The sequence below is a fragment of the Monopterus albus genome, unplaced genomic scaffold (genome assembly GCF_001952655.1).
Source record: "Monopterus albus unplaced genomic scaffold, M_albus_1.0 scaffold36.1, whole genome shotgun sequence".
Classification (NCBI taxonomy): Eukaryota; Metazoa; Chordata; class Actinopteri; order Synbranchiformes; family Synbranchidae; genus Monopterus; species Monopterus albus.
Window position 1 is genome coordinate 1,234,012 of NW_018127916.1, and position 16,834 is coordinate 1,250,845.

General features: G+C 38.5%; 3 protein-coding genes across 5 annotated transcripts; 2 read left to right on the forward strand and 1 right to left on the reverse strand.

The window, feature by feature from the left end:
• The first annotated feature begins 842 nt into the window (after window positions 1-842).
• rbp7b (retinol binding protein 7b, cellular) lies at window positions 843-2,901 on the forward strand. The gene is made up of 4 exons (XM_020598122.1): window positions 843-1,019; window positions 1,330-1,508; window positions 1,623-1,724; window positions 1,905-2,901. Exons 1-4 carry the CDS (start codon window positions 947-949, stop codon window positions 1,956-1,958), a joined length of 408 nt encoding a protein of 135 aa, XP_020453778.1. The 5' UTR covers window positions 843-946; the 3' UTR covers window positions 1,959-2,901.
• Window positions 2,902-3,104: 203 nt separating this feature from the next.
• cenps (centromere protein S) lies at window positions 3,105-7,812 on the forward strand. Its single transcript, XM_020598134.1, has 4 exons — window positions 3,105-3,397; window positions 4,161-4,284; window positions 7,300-7,333; window positions 7,506-7,812. The coding sequence occupies exons 1-4, from the start codon at window positions 3,368-3,370 to the stop codon at window positions 7,570-7,572; spliced, it is 255 nt and encodes an 84-aa protein (XP_020453790.1). The 5' UTR covers window positions 3,105-3,367; the 3' UTR covers window positions 7,573-7,812.
• A 2,666-nt stretch (window positions 7,813-10,478) lies between these two features.
• tardbpb (TAR DNA binding protein b) lies at window positions 10,479-16,526 on the reverse strand. Of its 3 annotated transcripts, none has more exons than XM_020598085.1 (5): window positions 15,712-16,526; window positions 13,762-13,925; window positions 12,498-12,647; window positions 12,227-12,421; window positions 10,479-12,140 (listed from the first exon to the last, which is right to left on the reverse strand). In XM_020598085.1, exons 1-5 carry the CDS (start codon window positions 15,950-15,952, stop codon window positions 11,649-11,651), a joined length of 1,242 nt encoding a protein of 413 aa, XP_020453741.1. In that variant the 5' UTR covers window positions 15,953-16,526; the 3' UTR covers window positions 10,479-11,648. The 3 variants fall into 3 exon arrangements, with proteins under 3 accessions (XP_020453741.1, XP_020453742.1, XP_020453743.1); XM_020598086.1 differs by having other exon boundaries at window positions 12,227-12,397; window positions 15,712-16,525; XM_020598087.1 differs by having other exon boundaries at window positions 12,227-12,397; window positions 12,507-12,647; window positions 15,712-16,521.
• Between the last annotated feature and the right edge of the window lie 308 nt (window positions 16,527-16,834).

Genomic DNA, 16,834 nt, shown 5'->3' on the forward strand with positions numbered 1-16,834 from the left:
CCCCTTGTGAGAGGAAGTTTAGTTGTTTTTGTCTGTGTGATCTTGATATTAAGTTAAATGTATACATGTGCGTTTGCTAAATTGTCTGTTTTATACCTGAAGCTATGAAGGATAAGGCAATGGAGGCTGACAGATTGTTCAGAAGAGGCTGCCTGCAGTATCTTGAGGATTTTGGCCTTGAAACAAAACAAACACCATTGTTAATGTGATGTTCCTTCTTGTCCAAATGACCCATGATCTCTGTGGCTTGATGCCATAGTCACCTCTATCCTAGTTACCTTGCCATGACATAGAACTGAGGAACCAGAACAATGGCCATGAACACTGCATTCACAGTTTGACTGCAGATACAACATCAATAAAACACCATGAGATGTGGTTATTTGAATGAATATAAAGATATTTTTGCATCAATTTAAAATATGATATCTGTAACTTACAATTTTAACCTCTGATTCCGTGGTATCCATCTGCTGCTATGATACGCCATGAGGATTAGCGTGTAGAGAAACATGGATGTTACACCTCCAGGCAGACTCATACTACTAGTCCTGATGCTGATCAGCATGCAGCCAACAGCTCCACATGAGAGCAGGAGGGGGGGGGATTGTATTTCACAACTGCACAGACACAGCGGCTTCTGCTGCATTTTCTGTTCTCTAAAAGCCAAAGTTATGTGCAAACAAATTTTGCTCAAAGACCAGAACAGTATTAAAGATGCAATATGATCACATCATTACGAATAACCTCCTGTATAGAGGCTTCCCCATAGACCTACAGTGTGTGTGAAAGGTTCAGTGTTCCTCCTCTGTATGTGGCCAAAATAGCTGCACCACCCCTGTCCCATATTGACACACGTGCATCATCCCAGCCAAGAGCTTAAATTCTGTTCACTCCCGTTGCTTATGCCTGTTGAATCTTCTAGAGAGTCAAATCAACATCCAAGATGCCTGTTGACTTCAGCGGAACATGGGACATTGTCAGCAATGTCAACTTTGAAGGATTCATGGTCGCTCTTGGTAAGTGTCATTGGTTCTTTTAATGGTTCCTTACTGTATGAGTACATGATGAAATTGTTTTCTTAAAATATTTATAAGGTAACTTACATGATGTAAGTCATGTACAGTATAGTTTATCTCGTGAATAAATCTTTTGGCATAATTTATGTAAAATAGATGGAAAACCTTCCTTTAGAAGTGATGGAAGCTTTGTTTTTTTTGTCAATGACATGGAGAGTGCCAAAAGAAAAGTAAAAAGCAGGCTAATGTTAACATGAATCTACAAATGTGGAACCTTGTTTTAACATATTTGTCTCATTTTGACATGCAGGCATTGATTTTGCAACACGCAAGATTGCTTCAGTGTTGAAGCCCCAGAAAGTGATTGAGCAAAATGGAAACTGTTTCACAATTAAGACATTCACTACTTTCAAAAATTATGAGCTTTCATTCAAAATTGGAGAAGAGTTCAAAGAGGTGACTAAAGGACTGGACAACCGGACATGCCAGGTAAAAAAAAAAAAAAACTTGAGTAATATCAGAGTCACAGATTTAACTGTTCTGTTGCAATACAGTTACAGTATGAACAACCACACCTAAATGTAATTTTCTGTTCTCCATCAGTCTGTGGTCAACTGGGAAAGTGATAAACTGGTGTGTGTTCAGAAGGGATTAAAGAAGAATCGAGGGTGGATTCACTGGATTCAGGACAATGAACTTCATCTGGTATGACTCTAGAGTTTATATTTTTGTGGCTCCTCATAATCCAATCAGTCTGTAAACTAGTCTCTTGATTTTCTATGTGATTCTAGTATTTTGTGGGTTAATGTAATGTTTTTTAATTATACTGTATCTCTTAGAATTATCGTGTATACAAAGTCAACTTCATATGTTTTCTCTTTTCAGGAACTTACCTGTGAAGACCAAGTCTGCAAGCAAATTTTTAAAAGGACTCTGTGATTTATTGTCCTTTTGAGTGTTCATGTTAGTTGAAATAATCTCAGATGTCAAAGAAATTCATTTACAGTATTTACATAAAATGAGCTGGATAGTAATGGAAGTATTAGAATTTTTTTACCTAAATAAAAGTACCAATAAAAGAGTGTAAAAATGACTATTACAAGTAAAAGTCTTGCATTCATAGATGCCCTAAAGGGGGGAAAGCAGGGACAATTCCAAGGCCCAGGACTAACAGTGGCCCAAAAATCTATAAACTATAGGCATTATGTCCATTCATCTTAGATGGCTATAATAATTGTTAAATTCTGTTTTCACAGTAAGTGTTTTAATTTGCCTTAGTAATAAAATTAGAAGCCAAAGGTACTTTTCTGTACAGTTATAACCTGGGCTATATTGGACTGGTCCACACACACACACACACACACACACACACACACACACATAACTCTGTTCCTTCCAGAGAGAGCAGGTAGTTAACAGCAGGGCTGGATTATGATCATGGGAGGCCCTTGGGCACTTCACATTTGGAGCACAAATAAACTATCAGTGCACATGGAATAGTCATCCATGTGCACAGATCTTTTTTTTTTCTCCATGACACCTCCCAGCCTCTGTACAAAATCTAGGCAAATAACCTGGTACCAATACCTTTTATAGCATGATATTGCCAAAACTGTGTCTGAAATTATGCACTGTTCATTATATAGTGCACTACAGTAGATATTTGCTATTCTGTAATGACATCCAAATCCTGTGTGTGTGTGTGAATCAATCTACTGATTTTTACCCAGGGACCCAAGGACCACTGTTGTGGGGTGGCTACAGCGGATGGACACTATTTTTATCCTGGAAGTTACCTTGGCTTCTCTAAATTGTATATATTTGTGTGAATTTGATTACTCACAAACAATAAGTAATACATGGAAATGAATTTTAATAAAAATATTGCTACAGTGAAATTAAATTGTTGTCATTGTTTGTCATGTCCCAGAGCTTCAGACCACCAGGGGCCCCCAGATGTGCCCTGAGGCTATCTGAAGCCCTTTCCATTCTAAAGCCCTCAGAAAGCGTCAGTAGTCATCCAGTCTACTTTTGGAGGGTTTCTTAGGGACTGGGATGATGGCGGAGTGTTTGAAGCAGGAGGGGACTTGACTGAAAATGTTGTAGTTTCTCCTCCGAACCACAAGATGGCGCTACAACACGTTTACTTTATTAAACTCGAGAGTCGTTGGTTTGTTGGTAAATTTGTGCCGCGAGTTTTCTATTTTGGAATATAGAGAAAACAACCTGAAGTAGATGCGTTTTGTTCTTCTGTTATACCTTGATTTTGTGAGAATTTTCCCACAGTTTTTGTTTAATAGCTGCCGACGTGGTGAAATCGAGTGTTCTTCAAGTTCGTCCACAAGAAAATGTCAGTTAATAAAGCGGAAACCCAACAGGTAAGGTTAAGTTTATCACAGTCGGCTATTATCAACGCCAGCTAATCATGCTAACTAGCTGCATGTCAGGCAGCTACGCTTAAACGTTTTCTAGGCCAGTAAATAGTTTAGAAACCAGGGTTTATTTGCGACGTTTTAAAAGCTTACATAGAAGTTCCTACAAATAAGCGGCTTAGTCTTGCATTTTATTTACGGAGGTCTTAAACATACTGTATATTCTTGCTGTAGACAGTAGCAGTAGTTAACAGTAAAAAATTTCTGGCAGTGGAGAGAGCTGCTAGGAAACCTCACTGACTCATAATGGACAGTTGTCGTTTTATATATGTCTCCTTGTGCTTTAATAATTTTTCTGCCAATTATGTGAGTGCAGACATGAATGGATTATGAGACAATGGGCATAGACAAGTAAAGGCCCCCATCCGTGCTATATAGGACCCCCAGACCTTTTCTGCATCACCCTGGGATAATTCAGACTGAATTTGTAGGTGTTTATCTTAACTTTGACTTTCAAACAAGAAACAATGCCTGGTAGGCCTGTTCATGAAGCCATACATGATCTCAGGTCACAATTGAGTGTTGTGTGCATGTCAGTAAATTCATGTGTATTTTTGTCATTCTTTGACCCTGTGTGACCATAACAAAGGTATTAAATGGCATTCCCTACTGTATTAAATAAAAATGTCTTAAAGAATATTGATTATCATCCCTGTGTTGAAGTCTGTGGCACCATCTTGATTTTTATTTAATCTTTTATTTCTTACAGCGGTTAAAGGCAGCAGTACACTATACCGTTGGTCGACTGTGTCAGAAGTTGGGAGAGGACCACCAGAAAGAGTTCAGTCGACAAGTCATAGCAGCAATAACCGAGACAACATTTAGACAATGTGGTGAGTGTCAACAAAGATACTAGTCCAGTCCAACCTACACCTTCAGAGAGACAGTGGACCAAAAAATATAGATATTTAAACTCATAGACATTGTGTTATCAGGTGTAGGGCCTCAGGCTATGACAGACATTTAGTATGCTGCTTGGACAGAGATCATACATTTCTTTTTAGATTTCCTCTGTAATGGTGGGCATACACTTAAAGATTGCACCCAGTGTGTGGATTACATGCATTTTTTTGCACACAAAAAGACATACTTTTTCTACTATTACATGGATATATGTTGTCTGTTTTTGTGTTTTAATATGGTTTAATCCTGACAAACTCAGCCGTAGATGGAGATAAAGTGGGTGATGATGCATGTGGGTTTAACAGCCTGTGCACTCCCACGGTCCAGAGTCAGTTTCTGGATCACTTTATTAGAACAGCATAAACACTGTAAATACAATATGTTATTTAATTATTTTAAAAACAATTAGTCCTTTATAAAATTACATATCATGTAGATAAATAGACAATAATTCGGCACATTTTTGAGACTCCTTGAAATTTCATTTAGAGATATTCAGGTGGTCTAAGCTGTGAACCCCCCACCCCCAAGACCCTCTGTATTTCGCACACTAATTGTGCCGATTATGAATAGTATTTGGGCGTGATAACTGATCAGACCAAATTGGACTTAGTCTCATCCTGGTTCAGTCATTATTGAGCAGCAGATAAAATTGTGTAGCATGTCCTTAAGTCTTAAGAAGCAATCACTGCCAGTTGTGCAGTGTAGATGAACTGTGGCAGGAGAATGAGAGCCTCATAGCATTCATTCAGAAATGTATCAACAGTGACAGATACATGTCAGGTCCCTTTGTAGCTGTACGGCCCGCATTGTCCATGCCTCTCCATACAGGATCTCATCCAAACTCTGCGCCTTGTTCTCTTTTGTCATTTTCAGTGTACGTTGAGGTGTAAAATGCAGATAGATATAAACAGTACAAGGGTGTATCCACATTTGTTTTGGTGCAAGGACAGGTGGTAATTGGTGGGATCTCACATGTCTACTGCCAGAACCTCCAGTTGTTATGGACAGATGTTAGGTGTGTAGTCCACAGAGTTTACTCAGTTGTTAGGTGTGTGCTCCTTCCCAACTGTCTAGGACTAAAAGTTTGCGCAAGTTGGTTGGAACAGTTGTTGTGTGGTCCATCCAGTCTTAGGTTTCAGCCAGTGGTTAAGTGTGTGCCCACCTTAAAACAAACTGTTATCTGTCCAACAGAGTGTAAGGAATTTTACATTTCTATTATCAGATATTTCTAAAGCATAACAAGGTACCACATTCCGATAAAGCACCATTTATAAATAAGCTGTAATTAATGGTTCTACTTTTTAATAACTCATTTGCTCTATACAGGGTGGGTGAAATGTAACTAGGCATTAAAATTCTAAATAGATAAACAGGATTTCCTGTTTATCTATTTAGACACTGTTTCCATCATGACTCCAGTGATACTACAAGTTCTATAGCCAATTTTAATGCCTAGTTACTTTTCATCCCCCTGTAGTTCAGCTATAAGCTATTAATGAGTTTTGTGTTGTGAAGGATTTGATGGATTATTGTAGAAATCTTAATGATTTATTAACATTTATGGATGACAATTCTGGTTTATTACAAATTAAGAAACCCAAATGTAATCATAATATGTAAATAATTTCAGTTATTTAACCATTAATAAAGTAATGAATTACCATTTAAATAGCCATTATAATGGTGTCTTGTCAGAATGTGGTAACATAACAGTATCATTACAACCAACAAGTACTTGCATCAGTTGATTTACTATTTTATTGGATGTGTATATTTTCTGCAGTCCAATAATACCTCTGAAATATGTGACTTCCCATAATGCTTACAACACACACACAGTACCATGCAAAAGTCCTGGGCACTAAAAATTAAGTGAGGATGCTTTCAAGTGAACAGAAAACAGTATTTGTTTTGACCACTCTTTGCCTTTAGAACAGCACCAGTCCTCCTGGCTACACTTGTGCAGTTTTTCAGTGCAGCACCTTGGAGAACTTTCCACAGTTCTGTTGATTTGGTCTGTCTCAGTTGTATCCATCTCATGTAACTCCAGACTGACTTCATGATTCTGAGATCAGGGTTCTGTGGGGTGCATACCGCTCTTGTCGCTGAAGATAGTTCTTTATGTCTACCTGTTTGGGGTTGTTGTCTTGCTGCAGCATGAATTTCAGAACAATCAGGTGCCTCCTTGATAGCAATGAGTGCTAGATAACAATCTGAACATCTAACTTGCCCAGAAGGTTTGCACAGTACTGAATGTAATCTCTTGCAAAGCTGTGTTTACAGTGTCATTTTGGAGGCAATGGCCTGTGTTTAGTTGGGCATGTATTATATTTTTTTTTTATATATTCCATTACAAATCATGTATGGTACTTTATACAGTATAGGATATGTTACAGAAATGAATCAGATAACCTGCAGTATGCTTCAGTATATTTTATTAATGTTTTAGTGGAGTAATTGCAAAAAGAACAAATTAAAACTAAGTTGTTCCAGTAATCTAATACAAAAGCATATCTATACACCATATGCACATGTATAGAACAGCTGTGTCACAAGCCTGTGAAGACTGATTTTCTTTGTATGCCAAATCCACCCCTGGCAGTCTTCTCCAGATCTGTTCAAGCATCCAGCTTTCATTGCATTTAACATATAACACACTTCTCTTAATCTCCTGACCACCCAATTTACTAACAGATTACAGAAACCAGAAATTATTCACACTCGAGAAGCCAAAATCATATAGACATTTTCTTTATTTTTCTGTCAAATCAATTAATCATCCAATAGTTGCTGCTGTGTTAACTACAGAACTGTAATATTCTGAATATTCATATGTAAATAGTCGGACAAAATATTAATATTCAGTATAATGCAGTATTATAATTACCTTTGTTCAATCCAAAGATTACCATCCAACTATTGAATGTATTTTTTTTTTCCAGAGATATTTGCTAAAGACCTGGAGGCCTTTGCAAGGTGAGCATGTTAATTTTTGTAACCACATTAACCCTGAGCCCTCTTTAACTGACGTTTTGTCAAAATACCTGTTGAGGGCTTTATTCCTTTGGCTTAATCCAATGTAGAAAAACTACTATATCATCTCTTTTTGTTAATACATGTGATTTATACTCTGAAATTTGATTTTAAGGCATGCTAAAAGAAGCACAGTGTCTACAGAAGATGTAAAGCTCTTAGCCCGCCGCAGTAACTGGTGAGTTATTTCCACATAAGTGCCAAAGGAATTATGCAGCACTTAGTCAAGTATTCAATCTGCAGTTACTGTTGAAAACCACCAAGTCTGAGTGAAACATGCAGACAGGCCAGTCAGTCTAGACTTTCAATTCCATCCTAAAAGAGAATGTGACGACGTCCTGCATTGTTGAATTTTGGGTAGATGTGCCATTTTGGAAGATCATGCTCATTATCGATCATAGATTTTTATATATATATATATATATATATATACACACACTACATTTACAAGTTAATAAAAATAAATACTATCCCGTAAAGCTACAGTATATACAGTAGCTGATGCACAGACAGGACAGAAATTGATTCATCTGCTGTGTTTGTGTCATCTGCCAACAGCTGCTAGATGGTGTTGGTTCCCAAACTGAGCTGAGATCAGGGCAGAGTCTTTTTCCAGTCTGTCGCTTTTGTAGACAGGATCTCTAGGTCCACTATGAGTTAGCTACAGTCAGCTAAGGTTATCCATTCTGACTCACCATTTAAATGGTTTAAGCTACTTTTTAGTCAAACAAAACAAGAATGTATGCAGGTAAATACAGCGCATTATTTCCCAGAATAGCATCTTCGTCCTAAAATTCAAGACGGCACGACGCACCTTCACATTCCCTATAACGTAGAAGTTACACTGTGCGTGTGTAGAGGTATACACCGATCAGGCATAACATTATACCCACCTGTACATCTGTATGCACTTCAATGCAACACTTCTGCCTTAACATTTGTGTTTATGAAGCTCAAAATGTTTCAGTTTTTGGCAAGATAAATGTATAAATTCAATTATATGTTCATTATTGAGGTCATAGTTAAAGGTGGTGTTGTACTGGACTGCATTATATTCAGAGGTATCTGTATATTTTTGTCTTGTCCGTTGACATACATGAGAGGGTCAGAATATTAGGAACACCTCTGAATTTTATATAGTCCAGTACAACACCACCTTTAACTATGACCTCAATAATGAACATATAATTGAATTTATACATTTGACAATCTCACCAAAAATAAACATTTTGAGCTTCATAAACACAAATGTTAAGGCAGAAGTGTTGCATTGAAGTGCATACAGATTTACAGATCGGTGTATATTCTACAGCAAACTTAATCTTTAACTGGCCTTTTTCTTTCAGTTTGTCCACATACAAAATAAAAGTGAAGAACTGAACCAGGAGCAAAGGGATGTGAAAAAGAAGAGTACTGGGAAGAAGAAGAGCAAAGAAATGGAGGAGAGCAGAGAATAAGGACAAAACACAGGCAGGCCTGCAAGTGTCTCCCTTGTACCCAACATTCAACTTAACAAGAAGGCTAATACATGACAATGATTTAGGGATCGTCAGAAGTGTCACTCATACTTTCATTAAAGAAGGATACACCATGATATTTTGGTGCATTAAATATCTCTATGAACACTTGCCTCAAATTCAAACCAAATAACTTAGAACTGTATCTGTCCTGAGACTCACTAATGCAATGTCACTTTGTGGTGCATTTGGCACCAACATTAAAGTGAGCTATTAAACATTCAGATTTTCTAAAAACATTGCTAAAGTGACATACAAAGACTAAAAACCTCAATGTTGTATTTGAGTGGTTCAAACTGCTTAGTTATCTACCTACCACATTCTTCCTTTAAAGGTGCATTAACCCAATATATTTTCAGCCAACAGAGGGTACAGGTGTGACGCAAAACAAAATAACATTGTTTCCTAGCAACAATGTAAATTACAGACGCCTGGTTGGGACAAACTGTACAAAACGCAGCCACCAGCCGAAAGCTACTTTTAGCTGACTAACGGGTCCTGGCTCTATGGCAGCATGCAGTAGCACAGTGTCAACAAGACAGGGCTAACTAAGCACCAACATTACAAAAAGCTCAAATGTCTCCTAAACTAAAATCGTATCAGTTGAACCAAAAAGTAAAATCATGACCATGCTAGGTCACTACTTTTACTAACAGCAAACAACGAGTTTTAGCTGCTAATGCATTGGCTACTTTTAACACACTCCACCTAAAAACTCCAAACTGATGGTAACTGACTTTTGCTCTCTTTGTCCGACTCTCTCTGTGCAAAATAACACCTCTGCCAAACACAGTTTTGGACTTTTAACTGCTGAGAGCTGCTCCGTGACTGTCTGTTTGAAATGACTACACGCAATTTGAACACCACTTCTTGTAACCTTTGACTGGTGGGACTACCGTCCAGGCCGACTATCAGAACACAGGGTTGAGAAGCAGTAACAGCAGCAGAAGGGCTGTAGGTAGCCGAGTGTTGTGAAGGGGGGTAGTATAGCCAAGAGACACCATGTCCTGTTCTGTTTTCACTGGATTTATCAAACAGTGTGCAAAGTCTTAGTTAAGGCACCTTTAAAGTGTAAGAACATAAGTTTTGCACTCTGGGAAAACTGAAGACCTACGACTGTCAAACTATTCATATAATCTATGGAGAAATCCTCAAAGTTCCATGGTCAGCAATGTGCCATTAGTTCAGTTATTACTCTAATCAAATTACGGGCAAATTATATTGCTCAGAGACATGATGCCACATTGCTGAAGTCATGTTTAGAGTTAAAAGAGCCCTCCTGAAGAACTTCTCTCTAACCTCAAGCGTAGTTATAAATAATCCAAGGGATAATTCAGTCTGACAAGCCATTAAAAGCAGCAAAAAAGACAGGTACTACCCCATATCATGTCTGAGAAGGCCACATACAAAGTGTTGGAACTTCCGTCTTCGTCCTTCAGAACAGACTTCAGTCAGGGTTCAAACGGAGACCTCGACCAGCAGAGCCCAAGGTCCCTAGATATGTGAATCGAATTAGATTTTTTTTTTTTTTTTTTACTTGACAAACTGACTCAAGCAATATCAACTAAGCATCTATTCAAAGGAACTTTATTTGAGAACTCCCTTCATTTGACGTTTTTAAAGCACCTCACAAACAACAAGAGCTACTGGGAACCATTGGACACACCACTCCACTTTCTCACACTATCACTCGCGTCCCCCAGAGCTGTCAGCAGGTGTCATCCACATCAAGTACACACTTAGATTGGTTCAATAACATGAAAGCACACATCATACAGCATTCAAATCGGATATTATAAGCAATACAAATATTCATCACAACATTCCACTACATTTTGATATTTCTGCACTTGAGTGACTTAAGAGTAAGGAAAATCTTTCAAAGATTAAAAAAAAAAAAAAAATCTTGAAGTACTAATTAAAGAATGTCCATGTTAGGGGAGGTGCTCGTAGCATCTGCAGCTTCCACTCACACACTCAAAAAGCAGTCAAATTGGGCTCTTTCACTGCACAACCAGTCCGTTTCACGCGCCTCTCCGTTCGCTCACTCATTGTTTCACCCTTCGTCACAAGCCATCCTCAATCGCACTCATCAGTTCTTAAAATGTCAGTTGCGCAGTTCTTTCCATTTAAAAGTGGATAAAAGTGAAAACACCCACCGTCTCTTAGAACATGCGGAGTGAAGCCGTTCTTTGATGGCATTGCATTTACAGGTGGGAAGAGGGAGAATGATATGGATATCACTCCAAGAATGCTGCCAAAGAGGAGATTCCTCACAGGAAAATGGAAGAGAGGTGAACTGTAGAAGAGATTTCAGTGAAGGCTTTTCCACAGAACTTGACTGCAAATAAAGTTGCACTTAAAACATTTAGGTTTCAACCAGATTCTTCCCAATGCAAGATTGCCTTTCAAGTTGATGACAATGTTGAATAATGGCAAACCACAAACGTTCATGCATTTTCAAAATGGTTATATCACATTACACAATACATGCATTAGAGAATCCAGTTGAAATGAATACAAACAAATGAGACATCAGCAATATAATAGCAAAATAGCGCTTCTGTCAGACATCCTAGTAAACAAGTCACTTCAACACTTTCTAAATTAAATCTTTAGCAGTTTCCCAAATGTACAAAACATATTCCACAAAAGTGTTAGGTTTTCAGATACGCAGTAACACCAGAAATAAATGTTGAAAAGACTCATCTTTCTCACAATACTTACCATACAAACACAACTTACATACCCCACCCAGATGACTTTGACTCCATACTGGACCCAAAACCTGAGCTAAACCCACTACCACTGGTTGTAGAGTTTGACCCTGTTCCCCAGCCAAGACTGGCTGAGCTGGTGCCGTAGTTGCTGTTGCCTGTACTGAAAGACTGACTCTGGTCCCTACTAGAGCTTGTTCCACTTGAGGTGCTGCCTGAGGTGGATGTCTGCTGCTGGCTAGCCAGCATACCCATCATTCCCCAGCTACTCTGCAGAGCAGCCTGAGCAGCAGCCATCATAGCAGGGTTCAGACTGAAAGAACCAAAATTAGCCAGACTACTGTTAGTGCTGCTCCCTAACCCACTACGGCTGCTACCAAATGCTTGAGCTCCAAAACCATTCCCAAACCGTGCTGTACGATCAAACTGCCTATTGCCATGTTTGGGCTCAGCATTTGAGATGTGAACGCTGACGCCTTTGATAATTAGATCCTCTCCACAGAGTGACTGAGCAACCTGTAGAGAGAAAGACATGAGCCAGGTCAGCTGGGCATGTGTACTGGTAGAATAAGATGCCACTTTCTATATATTCAACACTATACCTGATCATCTGCAAATGTGACAAAGGCAAAAGCACGGAATGGCTTGGGGATGAAGACATCTGTGACTTCTCCATACTGCATAAAGAACTGCCGCAGGTCATCTGTTGTCATGTCTTCTGTGCAGCGGCCCACAAACACTTTGCGGCTTCTAAGTGGCTCATCTGGACTTTGCTGTAAACAAAAGGGAGAAAAAAACTAAGAAATACAAAGGTTACACACTGTTGACACAGGTTTTGTTCTTATAATGTGTGGATATTTGTATGGACATTACCATATTCACCTTCGAGTTAGGGAGCTTGCAGTCACACCATCTTCCGTCAATCATGTGGCGCTGTGATATCACCTTTTCTTGAGCCTCATACTCTGTAAATCTCACAAAGCCAAAGCCTTTAGAGTTTCCAGTCTTGGCATCTCGTTTCACCTGAGACAAGCAAAGAAGAAACATTCAGAAATAAAGATCAACTGTCAATGCATACATCCTGAAGCACAACTAAAATTTAGGAGCATGACTATATTGGCATAGACTGTCAGAAAATCAACTGGCATTAATGTCACTGATGATTTAGACCATATTAACATCAATAATCAAATGTAAGAGTGATGGTAACATATTTCTGAGCAATTAAAAATCAATAAAGACAGGTGCACATAATACACGTTTTAAATTGCAACCCATTTAAAATGACAATATATAATGTTGGGCTGCCATATGGATTTGTTGGAATAATGAGACAGGCAGCACACTTGTATTTCTATTGAATCAATGCTCTTACAGGTGATTTTTTTTTCTTCTGAGACATGGTTACAGCCCAGGTTACCAACAAGTTTAAGCTTCTCTGGTCAGTTAACCACAGGGCATATTATATTTGATGCGTGACAACTTGCACTAGATCTTAGTAAAGAATATAAGGATATATATCTTAGGATTACAGTGATTTATAACTTCTCATTGAAATATTTTCCCAGTACATTATTTTTAGTTTCCTAGTCCTGTTTACTGATAGTTTCTGTGACATGCATTCATCCAAACTGCTGTGTTACACTTTAACGGAGATGCAAACAAATCAGATACATATGCAAAACCAGTCATATCATTAGGATCCTGTTTTCTCTTGTAAAAGTAAACCACAATGAAAACACTTCTAATAAAGTACAAATTTCACCTTTATGTGTCCTGTCCTGTCCTAGTGGATTTTGTTGTCTTTTTCTACTCGTACTGGGCAGTGATTTGCAAAATAGTGTTGTTGGACCTTATACAGTACATCCATGCATTAGACAGTGTCACAGTTGAAGTGGGTATCCCACACAAAACAACCACAGAGTAAATTGCTGCTTCTCCCCAAAATGAGGAGAAGATGACAAACTACTGCGCTGGGGCTATCTTCTATTCTAAGGCATACTGATAATCAATCAGTCAATAAGCAAACAAACAAAAGGCTTGGTGAGAAGAGTCTCAGTCAACTGATGGACCCTTCGACTAATGATTTGACTAGCCGAATCTGAGGGGCAGTTCTATTATTTTTGTAATGTTATACCTGAACCATGATGACTTCTCCAAATGTGCTAAAGTAGTCTTTCAGGTCCTGCTCAGTTGTTTTCCAAGGCAGACCAAGAACGATCAGGTCAGATGTCTTCATATCCCCTCTCTTCATTTTCACAGCAGAGGATGCATCAATTTCATCCATTTTCCTTTTGTTGTCTGAAATGAGAACAACATAAAGACACTGATTGTATTTTAACCTGACAAACATGTGCCTTTCCTTACTATTACTACACCGACTTTGTAAATAAGTGTCAACACTAGACCTAAAAGCAAAAATCAGTTCACATTCAATAAGCAAAAGATGCTATACACAAATTCCACTGTTTCCATTGTGCATCAAATAAATCACTTCTGCAGTATGTTTGAAGTGAACACTTGTTGCATTTTGTAAAATTGAGAATTTTATTTGAATTTTTTTTTAGCTCACTGTGGCGTTGATGCACATGGAAAAATGGGCGTTGCGAAAGCGTGCTCTATTATGCGCATGCTTGTCACGCATCTCCATTTAAATCTGAGCACTTCAAAGATACAACAAGTGAACAGGAGGCATGATGAACTTCCAGTCCAACCTAAACTTTGACTTTTGAGAAAAGCAGCATTTACATTGCCACACATACAAAAACATATTTCCTAGATTGCAGTGGGAGTTTTCTTTAAAACGTAACATTCACACTTGTGTATCATTGTTAATCCACCGCTGTCAACATAAAAGAACAGAACACTGAAGCTTATGTTTTGCACCAATGTCATCAGATTGCAGGATGTATCAATCCAGACTGATAAGCTTGTTACACCCCTATTTGAAACTGTGATAAAAAGGTGTTGATTCAACTTTTAGATGCTGTAGTTGCTGATTTACTGTATAACATTATACTGTGAAGTGTTTTTCCAGTGTTCTGACAACTCATTTATCTCACTGATTGTAGTAGACTAAATATTATAATCACCTCAATATAATTCAAAACAATCCTCAACTACAGCCTCTAAAATAGCGATAAAGTTAAATAAGCACATCTCCAGACACTTCTTCAGCAAAACATTATGGCTACAGGGTCTCTGCATGGTTCGCCAAGTTAAAATTAACTTTAAGACAGTTTCAAATAACAAAATACAAATGAACCCAAGACATAATGACATAACGTGTTTACCGCGGTGCTTTGTGGGTGAAAGGCAGGGGCCAAAATAACGGCCGCTGACGATAAGTCCGTGCGTTAAGTCATGTTGACATTACTGCTTGTAGCGATAGCACGTTGTCCCCACCTTTCACCCACAATGCAACACAGTAAACACAGCATTACATTACTATGTTTTGGGTCCATTGATACCCGTTTTACTGTCATACTGGCAAAAGTCAGAAATATATCAGCACTGGACTTATTTATGTGCATGAACTTACAGATATTTATAGCACAATGAGCATCATTACCTCCTGGCAATATCTAACAAACTTGTACTAATGTCAACAAAACATTGACGATAACCTTGACCTGGATAAGCTGCATAAAAAAAGACTGATTCACTCAATACAAAATAAACAATTAGGGCAAGAGATCTGGAACAATACTAATGGGGGATTTCCAAAAAATAGCTAAAAATCACACAAAATACTGTATAATATTCTACAACCTTGTAAATAAAATGCAAGACTTTAATACATTCTCCATTCCTTTTTGAGGAAACTGAAATCAGGGCTTTACGATATTAAGACCTGCAGACACCCGGATGATTTGGTTTGCTGCTGCATTAGCTTTGGCAAACTGTGTTTAATAATGAATTGGCAATAGTTCATAGCTATATATAAGACGTTGATCTTTTGTGGGCATGGACACACTACACGTCATTCTCTATTTTCAGTGTACTGAATCTAAGGTTACATCGTGAATTATAAATAACATCTGGCTACCTGATGTTGATGAAGTATGTACAAAGTATACATATCTACCTTTTGGATAGTTCACCACATATACGACATTCCCCCATCCGTTTTCTGGAGCGTGTAGGACTCCTTCCACAAGACGCACTCCCCGCATGCACTGAGACACGGGGCTTCTGAAGCGCAGGCCGCACGCCCCTGGAAACTGAGCTGCTACGGTTGAAAGCAGAACAGTGCCGTCATCCTCAGATGGGATCTCCATTGGTTCTTCGTTTTCCTCCTCTGCGACTCGAATGTACACTTCGGCCATTTTCCCGAAAATGAAAACTCCTTACTTGATTCAAAATAGTGCTAACGCTGGCAATTCGCTCGCTAGGTGTCCACAGTTGTGGCTAACCTTAGCCGATGTCGCTAACACGACTGAATGAGTCGGGCTAATTGGTTAGTTGTATTTGAGGCAAATACGTGTCAAGTCAAAACACTAAAAAAAATGACGATACAATGGGCTTAATTTTAAATTGTTTCATAGATAATATTTCCCTTAAGTTGAACTAACAGGCGTGCATCGACCTTACTGTTCCTTTGTTCGTTGGGACGGGGATCTGTGTCGTCAACGCCGGACCTCGGCCGTTCAAATGTGATTCTTAAAGAAAACTGCGTACGGCCCCCTGTTAACTAATCAGACAGAGCGAGTTCCTCAGATTGACTGGTCACACTGAGTATTTTAAACAACTTAAAAAAGTGCATTTGTTGCACCAAATGCGCCGTATGAAATAAAGAATGTTATTTAACACGAGGCAAACAAACATGTACGGCCTACCAAAATGGCAATATACGAGCGAAGAAGGAACTACGTCATTAGGTTGGACGGTTTCATTTTATGGCGCTTAATGTGTCTTAAATGTGAGCAGTAACTGAAACAATCGTCATTATAAAGTTGTAAAGCCAATATTGTACTTATTGCGTCTGTTTGTTTTGAATAAAATGCACCAGAACCCAAAAAGTATCATTTTGATTATACATCATATTTGACTCCCCCCCCCGAGATAGATCCGATTTAGTACATCCACGACGGAAACTTCCGTTGTTTGCTACATTGGTGGGTTGGCATAGATGGGAAGATGGCGGTTTGCATGCGATATACAAACGTAGAAACGAATATCTGCATAGTTGAACAGTACAGTCCATAACA

Coding starts and splice junctions, on each gene's coding strand:
- rbp7b (XM_020598122.1), top strand. CDS start 947: ATGCCTGTTGACTTCAGCGGAACATGGGACATTGTCAGCAATGTCAAC. Junction 1,509..1,622: donor TGGACAACCGGACATGCCAG/GTAAAAAAAAAA, acceptor GTTCTCCATCAG/TCTGTGGTCAACTGGGAAAG. Junction 1,725..1,904: donor AGGACAATGAACTTCATCTG/GTATGACTCTAG, acceptor TTCTCTTTTCAG/GAACTTACCTGTGAAGACCA.
- cenps (XM_020598134.1), top strand. CDS start 3,368: ATGTCAGTTAATAAAGCGGAAACCCAACAG. Junction 3,398..4,160: donor ATAAAGCGGAAACCCAACAG/GTAAGGTTAAGT, acceptor TATTTCTTACAG/CGGTTAAAGGCAGCAGTACA. Junction 7,334..7,505: donor GACCTGGAGGCCTTTGCAAG/GTGAGCATGTTA, acceptor TTTGATTTTAAG/GCATGCTAAAAGAAGCACAG.
- tardbpb (XM_020598085.1), bottom strand. CDS start 15,952: ATGGCCGAAGTGTACATTCGAGTCGCAGAGGAGGAAAACGAAGAACCA. Junction 12,648..13,761: donor GAGAAGTCATCATGGTTCAG/GTATAACATTAC, acceptor TGCTTGTCTCAG/GTGAAACGAGATGCCAAGAC. Junction 12,141..12,226: donor TCACATTTGCAGATGATCAG/GTATAGTGTTGA, acceptor TTCTCTCTACAG/GTTGCTCAGTCACTCTGTGG.